This window comes from Rousettus aegyptiacus, unplaced genomic scaffold (assembly GCF_014176215.1).
Source record: "Rousettus aegyptiacus isolate mRouAeg1 unplaced genomic scaffold, mRouAeg1.p scaffold_m13_p_17, whole genome shotgun sequence".
Taxonomy (NCBI): Eukaryota; Metazoa; Chordata; class Mammalia; order Chiroptera; family Pteropodidae; genus Rousettus; species Rousettus aegyptiacus.
The window spans coordinates 18,075,035-18,090,248 of NW_023416292.1; the positions used below are offsets into that span (position 1 = coordinate 18,075,035).

Consider the following 15,214-nt stretch of genomic DNA (forward strand, 5'->3'; position numbering starts at 1 on the left):
TTCCTTCCGCTGGGCTCCCAGAAGAATTCCCCCGTAGCTCATCGCGGTCTGCTATTTATTCTTGTTACGTGAATGCCTTCCTCCTGCTTGCACAGGGCGGTACCTGAGATTTCTCCTGCTCACCCCTGACGTCTCGATGGCACCTAGCCCAGTTCCTGCCAGTATGATTCGAATTTAAGCAAATTCTACTCCATACCCCAGCACACTCAGGGCTTCCTCAAATTTCAGTTACAAAATAGTTATTTCATGCTCCATAAAATATAATTCACCTGTGTATAGCCTTTGGGTCAGGGTGGTGCTGTTTTATGCTCTAACAGACATAATTTACACAATGAAGTAAATAACTCCTTTAGACCTCTAGAGCTAAATGTTCATAAGCTGTCACCTGCAACATATAAACCGTCTGCAGGAATTAATGGCTATCCAATACGAAAGCAATTATTCTGTTCCTACTGGAAGCATCAACTCCAATATAGTTATGTCACATAATTGAAAACACCATGAGTTTGATATTCGAATCTGTCATTAGGTATTTTTAGAGTGGAGGAATTATCTAGTGTCCTGGATGAGGCTGAACATAGTTCTTAAGGATGATTGTTCCTCAGGTTGGTTTGTTTCTGAAGGGTTTCAATGCCCTAGACACCAAGCAGTTTCTACATGTACAGTTATAATTACTCAGATGTTCCAAGTCCACGTTCATGAATGGCACAGCCTAAGGCTGGCCTCCCGGCCCCCCCTGGCCCTAGAAGCGCCGCTAACGCATGACCAGCTCCCTCGTCTCGTAAGCAGACACGGGGCACGCACGTAACATTTTCAGAATCTGCTTCTACTTCATCTTAAGCTCTTGCGAAGAGAGGCAGAACTCCCTTGCATTTGGCCTGGGGGTTCCAATTAACTCTGCTTGTGCCGTGCCCTTCGCCCCCTCTCCCGACCCGCTCCCCACAACTCTGTCCAGCTTCCCGACACTGCCCCTCCATCGGGGCTGGGTCACCGCCCCCTCAGGAGGCCTTCTTCAGTCGCTGCTCTCACACTCACCTCTGATCACTGCTGGGAGCCCCTGTTAAACTTAAAATGAGCGATCTTCAGTTTAATAACGAAAATGGACTGCCTCGCTTTCTTCTGCAGTTTTACGTGTAGGAGTCTAGTCTTCTCAACTAGATTATAAGGCCCATGAGGGCAGAGACCACTTTTCATAATCTGAACCAATTTCTCTATCTGTTCTGAAGAGTATCTCAGGCAGGAGACAGAAACCGTCGATCCTGGCTGCGGTCTGACCGGCAATCTTTCTTACAAGAACATTTTCTTTGCGGCTTCATTAAATGTAAAGAAGAGAAAAATGGAAAGTAATATGATGACTCTTCAAGAAGAATAATTGAACAGCAAATGGCGACATGCTGTTCTGCCAGCTCGAGAAAGACAGACAAAAACCAGACACTAATGGTAGCAAAAGGTCAGACTCTCGGAAGGATTTTTCACCAAAATGATGGAGACTAATTAGGAATTCATTATTTATAGCCTACATCCTTCCAGAGGACAGGAGGCATGTGGAGGGAGGCTGTGGCATCTGTGACTCAGGATTCAGCTTGGCTCTGACTTACTGTGTGTGATTACGCTACTTATCCTCATGCTTTAAGCCTCATCTGTAGAATGGGCGTAATCCCACAGACTTTTGTAAGGATTAAATGGGGCTATATTTAATATATATATACATAGTCGAATGCTCTACGGATGTTAGAAAGTCTCTGGGGTCTGTAAAAATTGGGTAAGGTCTCAACTCAATGGGATCTCTATTAAGCAGAACTCATGGGGGGAACCCCGGAAGGCAGATGGTCAGCCTTGCGGTAGAATTCACCCACCCAGATGGCCTCGCGCTCCCTCCGGATGGTGGGACTTTATTACTCCCTCGGTATTGCCCCCTTAATTGATATCAAGACCCTGATTGTCAGGTGAAGAAGGAATCGCTCTGAGAGGTCAGGTCAATTAGCATTCCCGCGGAGCACACTAGACGGAGGCAGAGGACAAGCCCAGAGGCCGGGCGACACATCCCGGCCGCGGCGATCTCGCTCATCGGGGAGCTGGCACACCAAACCGACCACCTGTGCCGAAAAGTGGACGTCGCTCCATCCCGTTCTGCCCCGGAGACCCTTTCTGAAGGTCCCCAGAGGGGTCACATCAAGTGAACACAGTTCAGGAGCATCGTGGCCAGTCCCGGGAGGAGGCGACGCCCCAGCCCGGCCTCGAACATTCTCCCACAGCACTCCACGGCCTCTGACAGCTCCGGGCCAGCCACGGCGTCCTGACTGCAGGGCGTTCTCTGCCCTCGGGGTCTTTTCAGAAACCTGACAGGCCCAATAAAGGCCCCGCGCTGACGGGGAGCGCTGGCTCCGTCCTGCCCGCACGGGGCGCTGCCTCCCCCGAGCCACCGCGCCCCCTCGTCTCGCATAATGACTCTCTCCCTTCAAGGGACAGAACATCCCACTGGCAGGGAAGGGAACTATTTTTAAACTATTTCTAACTAAAAAAAAAAAAAAAAAAAGCCATTGTTTCACAGGTAGAGTTCTGGTTTATAAATCTCCCCTGGGGGCAGAGCGGGGACCAAGTTGGCAGACGCTGGCCATGCACACAGCGCTGGCCACCCATCCCGCTGGAGACGGCCTCTCCCCACCGGCCCGCACCCGCACCCGCGTCTGTTTCTCGCCCTTCCTTTTCTCCTGAGGCCCCTCTGCCCAGTTCCTCTCTTCTAACCCCTCTCTGAATCCAGGAGGATAAAGAGAGAGAGAGAGAGAGAGAGAGAGAGAGAGAGAGAGAGAGAGAGAGAGAGAGAGAGAGAGAGAGAGAATGCAAAGGTGTGGCTTCCATGCGAGTGCCTTCGGGCATTTTCTCTTCCTCCTCATCCGCGCCCGGGCCTCCCGCCCACCCCTCACGCCACCTTCCCGAGGTGGGTTCTTGGTTCTGGGTCCTCGAGGTCGGTTCTCGGTTCTCGTCTCCCTGCTCCCGTCTGTGGGAAGGCGAGGCCCCGCCATGGGAGGCTTCTCTGTAAGAGAGGCAGAGCCCTCCGATGTGAGGAAAGAAAGCCCAGGGAGAGCCTGTGGAGGGGGCGAGGGAAGGAAAAGCCGCCGAGGAGCAGCCTCCGCTCGGGGCAGGAGCCTCGGCCGAGCCGGGGTGACCCACGACCCTCCACGGGCCTTCCCGGGAGAGGCACGCGCTTGGCCGAGTTGGCGCCGATTCAGCCCCGAGGACCCCGCTGCCCTCCACGTCCACTCGCCACTTGCAGATTACCCGGAGACACCTCTGGTGCCGGCCACGATAATTATATTGATAAGGAAGCTGGAGCGGGGGCAATAAATCAACGGCAGTGCATGGATTTTCGGAGTATCAACCCATCGCTTCACGGCAACTCTCTTGCGCGCTCGTTTGCGGGGTCCATAGCCACCCGTCTCGCTCACCACTGGGACTGACTCATCGACTCCTGGGTATATCATCCGTCCCCCAGGTTTATGTTTTCTCTCTCTACCTACGGAACTCGCGCCCGCCCCCCCCCCCCGGCCTGGCACCCCGCCATTTGCTCCCCCCCCCTTCTCTGCCTTCCCCTCCCCACCTCCTCCTCCCGCCATCGCCTCACCTCTGCGACTGGCCCGTTTTGCCTCTGATCCTGAAGCCTAGTCGGGTGATGCACCTGAGCGATAGGAGGATGTGAAAGGCGGGCGGGAGGCTCTGCTGGGTCCCTCCGGCCTCTCACGTTGCTTCCGGTCACAGATTTCGCATCCGGCTTAGAGGTGCAGCCACCACCTCGCACCAAAGCCGGGTCGTGGGTCTCGGAGCAGGTGGGACCGCTCTAAGGGAGACAGACGCATCTCGTGGAGCGCCTCGGGTATGCCGCGGGGTCAGCGCCGCCTTCCTCATGGGAAGTCGCAGAAGTCTGCCCCCCAACGCTGCTGAGAAGGGCCACAGAAGGGGACCCAAGCGAGCAGCTTCCAGGCGCACGGGAGAGAAACACCACTTCGAAATGATTATGAAGCGGCATGAGCTGAGCAGAACGAAAGGCGCGTTTATTATTAAGTGAGCACTGAAGAAACGTTAGTCTCGTTCCCGCATCAGCAGGCTTCAGGTGAAGTGAGAAAAAACGAAGCCCCCTGTGCCATTCCCCCCGCCGGCCTCTCCTCCCACCCCAGGAAGGGAGCAGAGACACCCGGGGGCAGCGGAGAGGTCTGGGGGGGGGGTGGGGTTAGCAACGGCCGAGCCTGGTGAGGACCCACCAGAGGGAGCTGGCGCTGGCCCTGGCTTCCTGGGACGGCTGGCTCGGCGGAGCACTGTCCTGAGACAAGCGAGTTTAAAAAAAAAAAAAAAAAATCGTCTCTGAGCCCCTCCAGCAGCACGGCTGCCTGGTTCCCAGTCGCTCTGGGCTGTTTGGGACACAGCGGAGTTTGGGCGCCATCGGACCGAGCTTTCCCCCAGGAGAAGCTAGAATGATTTCTGGGGTAGTAGCCTGGGAGGGTGGGGTGAACCTTAAGCCAACAGGGATCCCCGTCAGTAGGCCCTCCATCTGATCCCAGGAAAGGAGAGTTGATTCGTTAAGTCTTTTCACGAGAACGGTTTGTGGCCACTAATTAGAGCTGGCCAAGAGAGACAGCAGTGACGGGCACGGACCGTGGTCAGCAAGACCGCGCTCGACCCCGGCCGCTCCGCTCATTAGCTGTGTGCGCAGTGCCGGCCAGATTCCTTGGCCTTTCCTGAAGCTCATTTCCCTCGTCTCAAACAATGGAAAACAAGGGAGGACTTTCCATCACAGCGAAATCACCGCAGAGCCCTGCTGCTTGTTCACGCCGGCTCTGACTGATTGATGCCTCTCTCGATTGGTCGTTGCCTGAGCCACAGGGGTTGGTAAATATCTTGGCTCCTAAATATCACTCCTTGCTCTCTTATGGAGCCGTTGTCAGGAAAGAATGAAATAATGTAAGGAAGACGCTTAGTGTGGTGCCTGGTAAATGCCCAGTTAGCTGTCGGTATTTGTTATGGACTGGACTGTATCCCACAAAGAAGACAGGGCCAAGTTCTGACCCTCTGGCCTCAGACGTGACCTTATCTGGAAGAGGGTCATGACGGATGCAATTAGGTCATACTGAGCGATGGGCCCCTAATCTAATATGACTGATGTCCTCGAAAGGAGATGGTCATGGGAAGACAGAGACGGAGACACAGGGAGAATGCCAGGTGGGGATGGAGGTCAAGGTTGGAGGGATGCAGCTGCGAGCCTAGGGATGCTGAGGGGCCGGCCGCACCGATGGCCACCCTACCCCGCCCGACCGCTGCTCCAGGCACCGAAGCTCATGTCACCTCCCGCCCGCCCGGGGCATTTTCTGTATCTGTTGGTCATGGTAACGATCACATGGCACTGTCATTACCGACAGGGTTCCATCTCCTCCATGAGACCGAGAGTTTTTCAAGGAGGGGGCCGAGGTCATAAACAAATATTTGGCGTGCGGACGTATTTGAGAACAGTGGCGGTGCATCCACAGTCAAAGCCAAAGCCCTGGCGGTGGTCACACGGCCGTGCCTGATCCGGGTAGGGGGAGAACCGGGACGGTCCTTCCATTTGTTCACAAACCGCATTTATGTATTGCAGCGAATGCCAAATGCTAGCTGGGCAGTGTGCAATGGCACAGTCATCACTGCAGTTTCATGAGGTGGGCACCACGATTATCCTCGCCTTCTAGAGGGAGAAACTCAATGATCTCCTCACAGCTGGAAGGCAAAGGAGCCGGGTTTGAACCCAGGCAGTCGACTCCAGCCCAGAGCTTGACATTAGCGTTCAGTGCTTTACCTCGCCAGGCAGAATCTCCTCCTTTATGAGATGGGAACGCTCGTCACCCTGCGCCGTGCGGTCGCTCCGAGGCTCGAGTAGGAGCACGTGCGAGGGGCACAGTGCCCTCCGCACGCGGCACACATTCTGCGCGTTTGCTTCCTCTGCGGCCTCCTCCTCAGGCTCAGAGTTCCTCTCGCCCCGTCCCTTAGTCCTTAATCTTCTCATAGCGCGAACACCGCCTTCGGAACCAAAGTTCGTCGTCAGCCTCTTTTCTCCTTGACGCGGAGAAAAGGAAATACAATTTCTGTAAGACTGATTCTGCAGTATAGTAAATGTATTGTTCTCTGTGGTTCTTGGTGACTGGATAACCAGCAGAGAAGCTAATCTGTTATTTTAGCACGTTAAATAGGACCTCGGAAGAAAGGACCCCTGTGACCGCAAAGCACTGAGACTACACTAATGAGGAGATTAAAAGAAAGTTCAGCTCACACTGTCCCAGACTATCACAAATGTCCCCAAGGATTATTAACAGCCACCATTACCTGGAACTACATTAGCTATCTGGTTGGTTATTCCAGAGTCAACTTGTATTGAAGAGACCAGCTTAGGGACGTTAATCAGCTGTTTGAAGTGGCTGCCAGGGCCCTGTCCAGTAGGAAAACTTTCGGGGGAAATACGAGGGTGGGCCGAAGGCTCCACGACACCCTTCGTCCAATTCCTACCCCAAGTGGAAGGAAGCTCCGAGTTCTCCTTGGAGGAACAGCCCCTCCACCGAGGCCTGGCCGCCCAACCTCCTCGCAGGGCCTCTTTGCTGGAACCACTTGCCCACCGTGGGGGGCCAGACTCCTGCATGCCGGATAAGTCCTTGGGAAATCAGAATGTCCTTCTGCAGAAGCAGCGTCCATTTCAGGGATCCATCCCTCTAGGGGACAAAGCTCCGGGCTTTTAGGACCCTGGTAGTCACTGTCCCTTCCCAAGCTCCCCTTTGGAAATCTTTAGCTGCCTGTCGTGCTTTGCAGGACTGTGCGCCGTGAAACACCCAGGCGCGGGTCTCAGAGGTCATGTCCTTCCTGATTTCTCTTGCAGATCCCACACGTCCATGCCCCGTGCTGCCCGCCGGTCTTGAACCTGGAGTCCCGCTGAGAGGATGGGGGCGGACGGGGAAACCGTGGTCCTCAAGAACATGCTCATTGGCGTCAACCTGATCCTTCTGGGCTCCATGCTCCGGCCGGCAGAGTGTCAGCTGGAGGTCCCCACCGACGGGGTCCAGAGGCAGGCGGCGGAGGAGGAGGGCGGCATCGCCAGCTACAACGCCTCCGACAAAGAGCCGCCCGTGGTCTTCAACCACGTGTACCACATCAACGTGCCCCTGGACAGCCTCTGCTCCTCGGGGCTGGAGGCCTCGGCCGAGCAGGAGGTGAGTGCAGCGGACGAGGCGCCGGCAGAGTACCTGGGCCAGACCTCCGACCAGGAGGCCCAGGTCACCTTCACCCACAGGATCAACCTCCCCAAAAAGGCCTGCCCGTGTGCCGGCTCGGCCCAGGTGCTGCAGGAGCTGCTGAGCCGGATCGAGATGCTCGAGAGGGAGGTGTCGGTGCTGCGGGACCAGTGCAATGGCAACTGCTGCCAAGAAAGCGCAGCCACAGGTAGGGCGGGGGAGGGGAGCTGTGCGGGGCGGAGGGGGCGGGGCGGGCGGATGCGGAGCCGGGCAGGGCCGCCCTTCCCCCTTCCCGCAGAGAAACAAGCTCTCTGAGATCATAACGCGCCCGAGGTCCTTCCCCGGGGACTGGCGCAGCTCGCTCAGCCAGTCTGAAGTACATTAACCTGATTCCGGGGGGACGAGTCAGGTAACGGTACATGGGTCCAGCACAGCCGCGTCTGCGGCGAGCAGGGAGTTTGATGTCTGTCTTCATTCGTCCTCGGTTTTCACACGCTGTTGAATTGATATCTATCCGTGTTAACCCGAGGGACTAGAGAAGGCAGGTGCCGTGTTCACTCGGTCGCAGCCTTTCTCCCGTCTGAGTAAAGGACAGCCATCGAGGTCTCCGAGGACCTGTCCCAGGCCTCTCCAGCAACATGGAGATGTTGCCCCCCTCCCCCCCCCCCGCACACCCGCTCACATCCGCACGCATTCACAGTTATCCCACCCTCCCCCCAAAGGCCGAGTGTCCAGGAGGGGGACCTCTAGCCTCACCCGCCGCCCCCTGGCTGGTCACGCTAATGAATTACTGTGTGTGCCCCTCTGGGAGGAGTCTTTACATCTTCAGAGCCGGACTCCCTGAGTTCAAATCCTGGCTCCGCCACTTACCAGCTTGTGACGTAAGCGAGTCTCACAAGTGCCCCTTCCTTTCCCTGTGACAAAAGGCGATAAGGCTAAAATGACAAGGAGTTGTTAAATATAAAAGCATCTATTCAGCTGAAACTCTGGCTTCTAGCGAGCCCCATATAAGCAATAACCGTTACCAGCTGACGCCCCATGAGCGGAGATTGTGTCTGACCCCGTGTGCCCACCTTCCTCCCTCAAAAGCTGCCCTAGACTCATCCCATTCATTCTCTAAGGAGAAGAGGAATTTGTCTTACGATCTGGGGTTCAGGCTTTTACTTCTACAGAGTTCGGCATCTTCAGGCTTTCGCAGAGATGAAAGCAAGAGGTAGCCGGAATGACATTTTAAAGGGCCTGGGTGGCCCACAGGTCCAGAGGGCTGTCGGGCATGTCCATCCTGAGACACAGCCGGGGGAAGGGCAGTCTTTGAACAGCGAACTATTTCGCGGGGTTTCTCAGCTCTTTGTCCTCTCCATAACCAAACTATCGATAAACCAAACTATCGATAAACCAAACTATCCGTAAACAACCCGAAGAAGAGAAGCAAGTCCTGTTGTTCGGTGTCCTGCTCCTCGGTGACAGCTGTCAGGCCAGCTCACCTTTTCCATGGAGACGGGAATACAGGAAAGTCATAGGTGTCATGGACACCGGCCCTTTGCTGCCCAGGAAGCTGAGTGACTCCGATGGGTGGCTTTTTGCCAGCCATATATTGGAAAAGTACACAAGCAAGAGCTATTTCAGGCAGTGCCATGTAGTACCCTTTCAGGTAGGTCACAGGGGCTGAGTGAGGCGACAGAATTAAACAGAATTCCATGTGCTGGACTTCACATCCCCAAGGCTAAGCGCAGAGGATGTCAAGCAGACCGGGTTTGCGTCCGTTTAGTAAGTTTGTGTGATTCACAGCAGCCGGATAAATGAACCACTGTACTCACAGCGTGGTCAGAGACATGCACGGAATCCTAGAAAGGTCGCACGCGGCAAGCGCTAAGGATGGGTCTGTACGGCCTGGCCCAGTGCCCAGCCCCCAACCCCCCAGGTCCCCCTCGGTCCCCACGACACCCACGCATCTCGTCAGGGGCGGCCTCGTGCTATGGGGACCTCCTTGCCTGGAGAGAGAAAGAGCCCAAGCGTTCACAGCACCACCGCCCCAGGAGCAGTCTTAACCCACCGTGAGGGGTGACCTGCCCTGCGACCAGAGGGCATCCTGGAAGATCGACCCTCTCTGGGGCTCTGTGTGCCGATGCAGCTCGGCGTGGGCTCCTCCCCTCCCCGGTCTCCTCTCCCCAGCCAGCTTCTCCTGGGGCACTTTCTAATGAGTCACTTTCACCTGAATCCTCATCGAAGGTCCCCCCCGAGGGAGCCCAAGCCGAGACACACTAAAGGGGGGGCTCTGGACGGACAAGGGGCCAGACGTCACTCATCCTTGCCCAGCACTGTGCTAAGCCCGGATAACACGTCCGAGGGGAAATATTTATAAAATTGATTGTGCGGGTTCCGCTGAACTCTCAGCAACATAAACCTGATCAGAGAGAGAGGCGAGGTCTCTGCCCACCCCTCCCCGCGCGCCCTTTACAGGAGGTGCCACTGCTGCCCTTTGACCTTCTCCTTGACCGTTCTAGGACAGCTGGACTATATCCCTCACTGCAGCGGCCACGGCAACTTTAGCCTCGAGTCCTGTGGCTGCATCTGCAACGAAGGCTGGTTTGGGAAGAACTGCTCAGAGCCCTACTGCCCCTTGGGCTGCTCCAGCCGGGGCGTGTGCGTGGACGGCCAGTGTGTCTGCGACAGCGAGTACAGCGGAGACGACTGCTCCGCACCGCGGTGCCCGGCGGACTGCAGCGCCCGGGGGCTGTGCGTGGACGGGGGCTGCGTCTGCGAGGAGCCCTACGCGGGCGAGGACTGCAGCGAGCTGAGGTGCCCCGGAGACTGCTCGGGGAAGGGCAGCTGCGCCAACGGCACCTGCTTGTGCCAGGAGGGCTACGGGGGCGAGGACTGCGGCCGGCGGCGGTGCGCCAACGCCTGCAGCGGCCGAGGCCACTGCCGGGAGGGGCTCTGCGTCTGCGAGGAGGGCTTCCGGGGCCCCGACTGCTCGGCAGGTAGGCGGCGGGGGAAGGAAGGGGCGTGTTAGGGGGCGTAATTCCCGGTTGGGTTGTGCTCCTTGGCTTTCCAAGAGAGCTGGTTTCCTGAGTTGATCACAATTGGCAGACAGATGTAAAGGGGCAAAGGGTGGAAACCAGCAAAGGTCAGGTTCAGGCTAAGGCTTGGCTCTGACCCCTGAGACTGGCAATGGTGACAGCATTCCATGAGACTGCTTTAGGCAAGGCCACTCCCTACCTCACAGGGCCTCGAAGAGTCCCGCCTTGTCCCCCTGTCCCGGGAGACGTCTGTTTACCATACTGCTGTGTAAGATGGTGTTCGGTCCGTGATAAACAGGCTAACCAGGGGCCCTGGCTTTCTTGGAGCTTACGTATCGAAAGGTGTCATTGATTTACGAAGTCATCTGCCATCCACATGGACAGAAGTGTTTGCAGGCAAGGGATTAAACGTACCCAGGAGCAGAGCACTGAGGCGTCAAGCAACAGTGCACGCGATGATAATACTCCGTGCGGAAGATTAGAAGCCTGTGACTTGCTTTGGTCCAGACGCCGTACGGCACCCTGGAACCAACTCCATGTGCCGTCTACACCACGGACGCCACAGACGATGCCCTAAAAGGAAGGTCTCGACCCAGCAGTGGGAAACATGCCGGTGGAACTGAGCTGTTTTTTGGGTTTTTTTGGGCTTAAAATCCGATTATTTTCATCATCTCACTGTTAAGGCCCATCCTCTTCTGACTAAATCAGTGTGACTCTTGACGATACTTTTGTGTGTGTTGTAAGCAGTACAGATTAAGGAATTGACCTTGATCCTCTCCATTTATAGCTCGGTCTGTAACAGTGGGCTCGGAGTGCCCGTGGGGAAGATTTAAAATAAAAAATAACAACAACAACAACAACAACAACATTTTAAAACCTGCTGACGGGCTGATTCTAGGAATTTTCCGATCAGCCTTCTGGCATCGTCTACGGGAGACATCCTGGGAGGCCTTTCGGTCTCCTTCACCCAGGATTCGTACCTGTGTCTCAGACCAGTCAGACAGGGTCCCTGCACCTGTGACTTCAGTTTTAATTCTTTCAAAAAATCAATGGCGACAACCACCACCACCACCACCACCACAATGACGACAAAACCCACAAACAAACAACAACGCCCTTCTTCGGAAAAGCATTCTCCTGCTCTTTCATTTTTTTCTCATATTCGATTATTTCGTCTGGCCTCCTAATTTTGTTTGCTGCGTTGAAAAATCTTTCTAAAAATATGTTTCGTCGCTACACCAATTGTTCCAAAGGAAAGTTCAAGTGGAAGTTAAACCTCGATGTTTCCGAATCTGAAGTCGCCAGGTAGTTGCTGCGGGAGGCGAGGCGGAAGCATTGTCCTGGCTCCCACTCTCAGGACAGGCTCCCCGAGGCCCACGGGTGCGAGGCGGCAGTTAGGGCCACTGCCGTGTGTGGCTGCTCTGCAGTCCACGCGCTTCCGAACAGAATGGGTCGTCGTTGGGCTGTGCATACCCGTGATGTTCTTGACCCTGCTCTCCTTCAGCAGAATCTTTGCAGACAGAATCTTAATCTAGTCTGAAGTCCAGACCGAACTGGAGATAAACCCTCCTGGTCACTCAGGGAAGCCTCGCCAGCCGTTAGCAGGACAACGACTGGGCGGAGGCCGCACCGTGGATATGTGTCGCCTCTAACACGTCCCCCCGTGCTTTGTAAGGAAGACTCCTGGAAGCCCAGATGCATTACTTCACGGGTTCCCAGAGCATGTGAGGGAGGACGGTTACATAATCCCCATCCGTTTCTATAGCAACGCCGGAGCCGCCACTCATTGCAGGAGGTGTCGCTCTCCACGCCTGCCTTGTGAACCGAATGCCGTGGGTCTCTCCAGACAGGTATCTGGGTCATTATCTAAAGTGCTACTTTGCCTGCTCTTTGTGTAAACGCAGCAGGAGAGGGGGCCGTTTGTCCGCGGTTGGACACCGCTGGCCGGGGGCACACACTCCAGCGTTCCCGCTGCCCTCGCCAACAGGAAGGAGGGAAGAGAGCGAGGACGGCGGAAGCCAGGAGAGCCGCAAAATACACCTGCTCATAGGCCCTCCTTTCCTCACTGGCAAAGCCGTGGACAAAGCCACCCACCGGGTGGGTGTCATTCTGAGGGCTGCTAGAGCCTGGAGGCAATTCGATGGTGTTGCCGAGGCCACCACATCTGACCCCGGCCTTGATCTTTGCTGACAGTGTGCCGTGGGATGAGCTCTCAACCTTGCTGCCTCTGATCTCTGGCCATATCAAGACAATAGAACCCAAAATTCATGAATACGGGCACGTAAAACAGCCTGTAGGAAAAAGCTACTCTGGGCTTCACATTTCACAAATCGAAAAGGCAGCCGTCCAGAGACACAGAAAGGTTTTTCCACAGCCAGACAGCTAATTAATTAATGGCAGAGCAAAGATGAGAACTCTGGTCTCCTACCAACTTCCAGCACTCTTTAATCCTCTCTGGGATGCTAAGTAGAGCAGAATTGGAAAATAAAAAATTTTAAAGTCACGTACACAAAGCGATAGTCTTTTGATATGAAAACCAAGCACCGTTCAATGATTTAAGAAAAATTAGATGTTGGAGGTGAGGAGAAAAGCACATTAAACCGTTCGTCCTCACCTGCCCCTGGGGAGGGAGGTTGGAGCAGGAACGGGCCAGTGGGCGGGGTGAAACTCCCAATGAGTCACCAGGATAAAAGAGCCACCAGAGCTGGGGCTTGAAACGATGCAGACAGCCGCTCGCTGGACCTGAGTCAGACCTGTGGGGCTCCGCCACCGCCGGCCGCCGCCTCTGCCAGCACCGCGGCCTGCCCGGCCTCTGACGCCTGACATCTCCCGCTGCTCGGAGCGAGACTCTTCATGGAACGAATCCTGACAGTTCTCACCCCATATGTGCAAAAGTCATGCAGATCTGCAGAGAAAACAGCATGGCAGTTTGGAAGATAAGTAACTCCAATTCTCAAGCCACCGTTTATTCCTTTTTAACTACCTCCTCTTCCCCAAGTTTTGAAGTGGGTACCCCAGAAAGTAAGGCTAAAATTACTGTGCACCCACCCAATGTTCACTGAATCAAGGCATATGGCTCTTCTGCGGTTTGCTTTACAGTCCGATATCCTTTTATTTTACAAGGATTACTGCCACCCAATGTACACAGCTGCTGCTAAGTTACAGGGCAAGTGACAATGTGATGGCCACTTCCGTGAGCCGCCACTCTCAAGAGTACCTCTGCCATGAACGACACAGTGGCAGCAGACCTAGAGGACTTTTCTGAAAAGAAGTTTCTCACCTCTAGGATAAGCACCGGTCTGGAATTCACCGCCTGACAGAGAGGCTGAAATAGTCTGGAACCTGTTTCCTTGTGAGGGCCGTGAGCACGTGATAGAAAGCACGTCCCTAACCCGGCTACGGCCTCTGAGAGGAAGAACACTCAATGGAGAAGATCTGGGCTTGAGGCTCAGTTCTGCCGTGACCCAATTCCCTGACTTTCAGCAAGTCCCTTAACCTGAGTCTCCATTTCTCCATCTGTAAATTGGGATCATTACGTCTACCCTGTCTGCCTCACAGGGCTGCTATCGATGGATTTTTTAAAATTCTGGTTAGATGCTGAGTCCAAACGTGTCTGGTGGACCGTGACATGCTATGCAAATGTGAAGTGGAGATATTTACTGGATAAGCGGTTCTAGACTCATTCCTCCCGCGTTCGAACCCGAGCAGCTGTGTTCGCTGACTGTGTAAACCAGCTTCCTCATCTCTGAAACAGGGGTAGTGATCACACCGATCCCACAGTGTTGGCAAGAGGATGAACCGAGGCAGCCCATGTCAGAGTGTTTCGCATTGTGCCTGGCTCATAATAAACACTACAATCATGCAAAATGCTGTTAGGTTCTATCCTGCATGCATTTCTACAGGCCATTCCCAAATTCTTGGTGCATTCAAAGTTTTAATAATGTCAGGATTAGAAATTATATAATCTTAAAATAATCATTTGAACATTTATTTACATTTTATTTACATTCATTTAGTTTTATAAATTGGAAGAAACAAAGTTTTTGGTTTTTTTCTTTGGGCCAACGTGCGCTCTCTCCAGTCAGTGGAAGAAGCCCGGCCATCTAGACCGTTCCACCCAACGAACGGTGTGGGGCACAAGCAATCAAAGCAAATGCCCAATATTGCAAATATATGGCCCCAAATTCCTCCCTGTGAGTCCAGGCTCCCCATTCCCGCTGCTGCCGAGGAGCTGAGGGGCCCGCGTGGGCACAGCGGAGAGCTCGGGCACCCTCCGCTCGCTGGTCCCGTGCAGCCACGGCAGCTGGCTCAGTCCCACGCTCTCATAAAGGAGAAAGCGAACATTCTCACAGGAGAAATTCGAAACTAAAGACAACTCTTAAACTCGCCGAAGCCTCCACTACATGTAAATTTGTAAGTTAATTAGGACTATTGAAATATTGGCCCACCCTTTGATTTCCTCTATGGGCAGGCCCCATTACAGGCACACTGGAGTTAGTCTCCTAATTGGTCTTAAAGGTTCAATTATTTAATACCACACTTCTGGTGAATCTTCACTTCCCAAGAGAGCCATACATGAAAGGCTATTTCAGTGAGGTTTAATCTTTGGTGATTCTTTGAATAGCATTTGAAAAGTCGAATAAGGGAGAAAAGCAAAGCCCTCAAGAATGCTTCTTTATCATTATCCCCAAGATCAAGGCTAATAAAAATTAATTTAGCACGAGTTACATTTCTTTCAAAACTTAAACAGTCCCTTTTTACCAGAGAAAATGATAAAAAAAAAAAAAAAAAAAAAAAGGATTATTGAATGTCTCGAGCAGTCCATGCTCTCCAGGACTCATTGTTTTGGCTTCTCATAGTTTACACGATAACCAAGAAGAAACCTTTATTTCTATTCGCAAAATCAAATCTTGGTTCCCAGGTTAATCTTGTGACAATAACTTATTCAACTTC

At 54.0% G+C, this 15,214-nt stretch overlaps 1 protein-coding gene across 5 annotated transcripts in view; it reads left to right on the forward strand.

The window, feature by feature from the left end:
* The window catches only part of TNR (tenascin R), a 313,783-nt gene that overhangs the window by 246,440 nt on the left and 52,129 nt on the right, over nucleotides 1-15,214 (forward strand). For all 5 annotated transcript variants that reach the window (XM_036234586.1, XM_036234590.1, XM_036234587.1 and 2 more), the window contains 2 exons: nucleotides 6,890-7,449; nucleotides 9,746-10,222. In XM_036234586.1, the coding sequence (XP_036090479.1) occupies nucleotides 6,951-7,449; nucleotides 9,746-10,222 (976 nt within the window). In that variant the 5' untranslated portion in view covers nucleotides 6,890-6,950. The remainder of the gene's footprint in view (nucleotides 1-6,889; nucleotides 7,450-9,745; nucleotides 10,223-15,214) is intronic.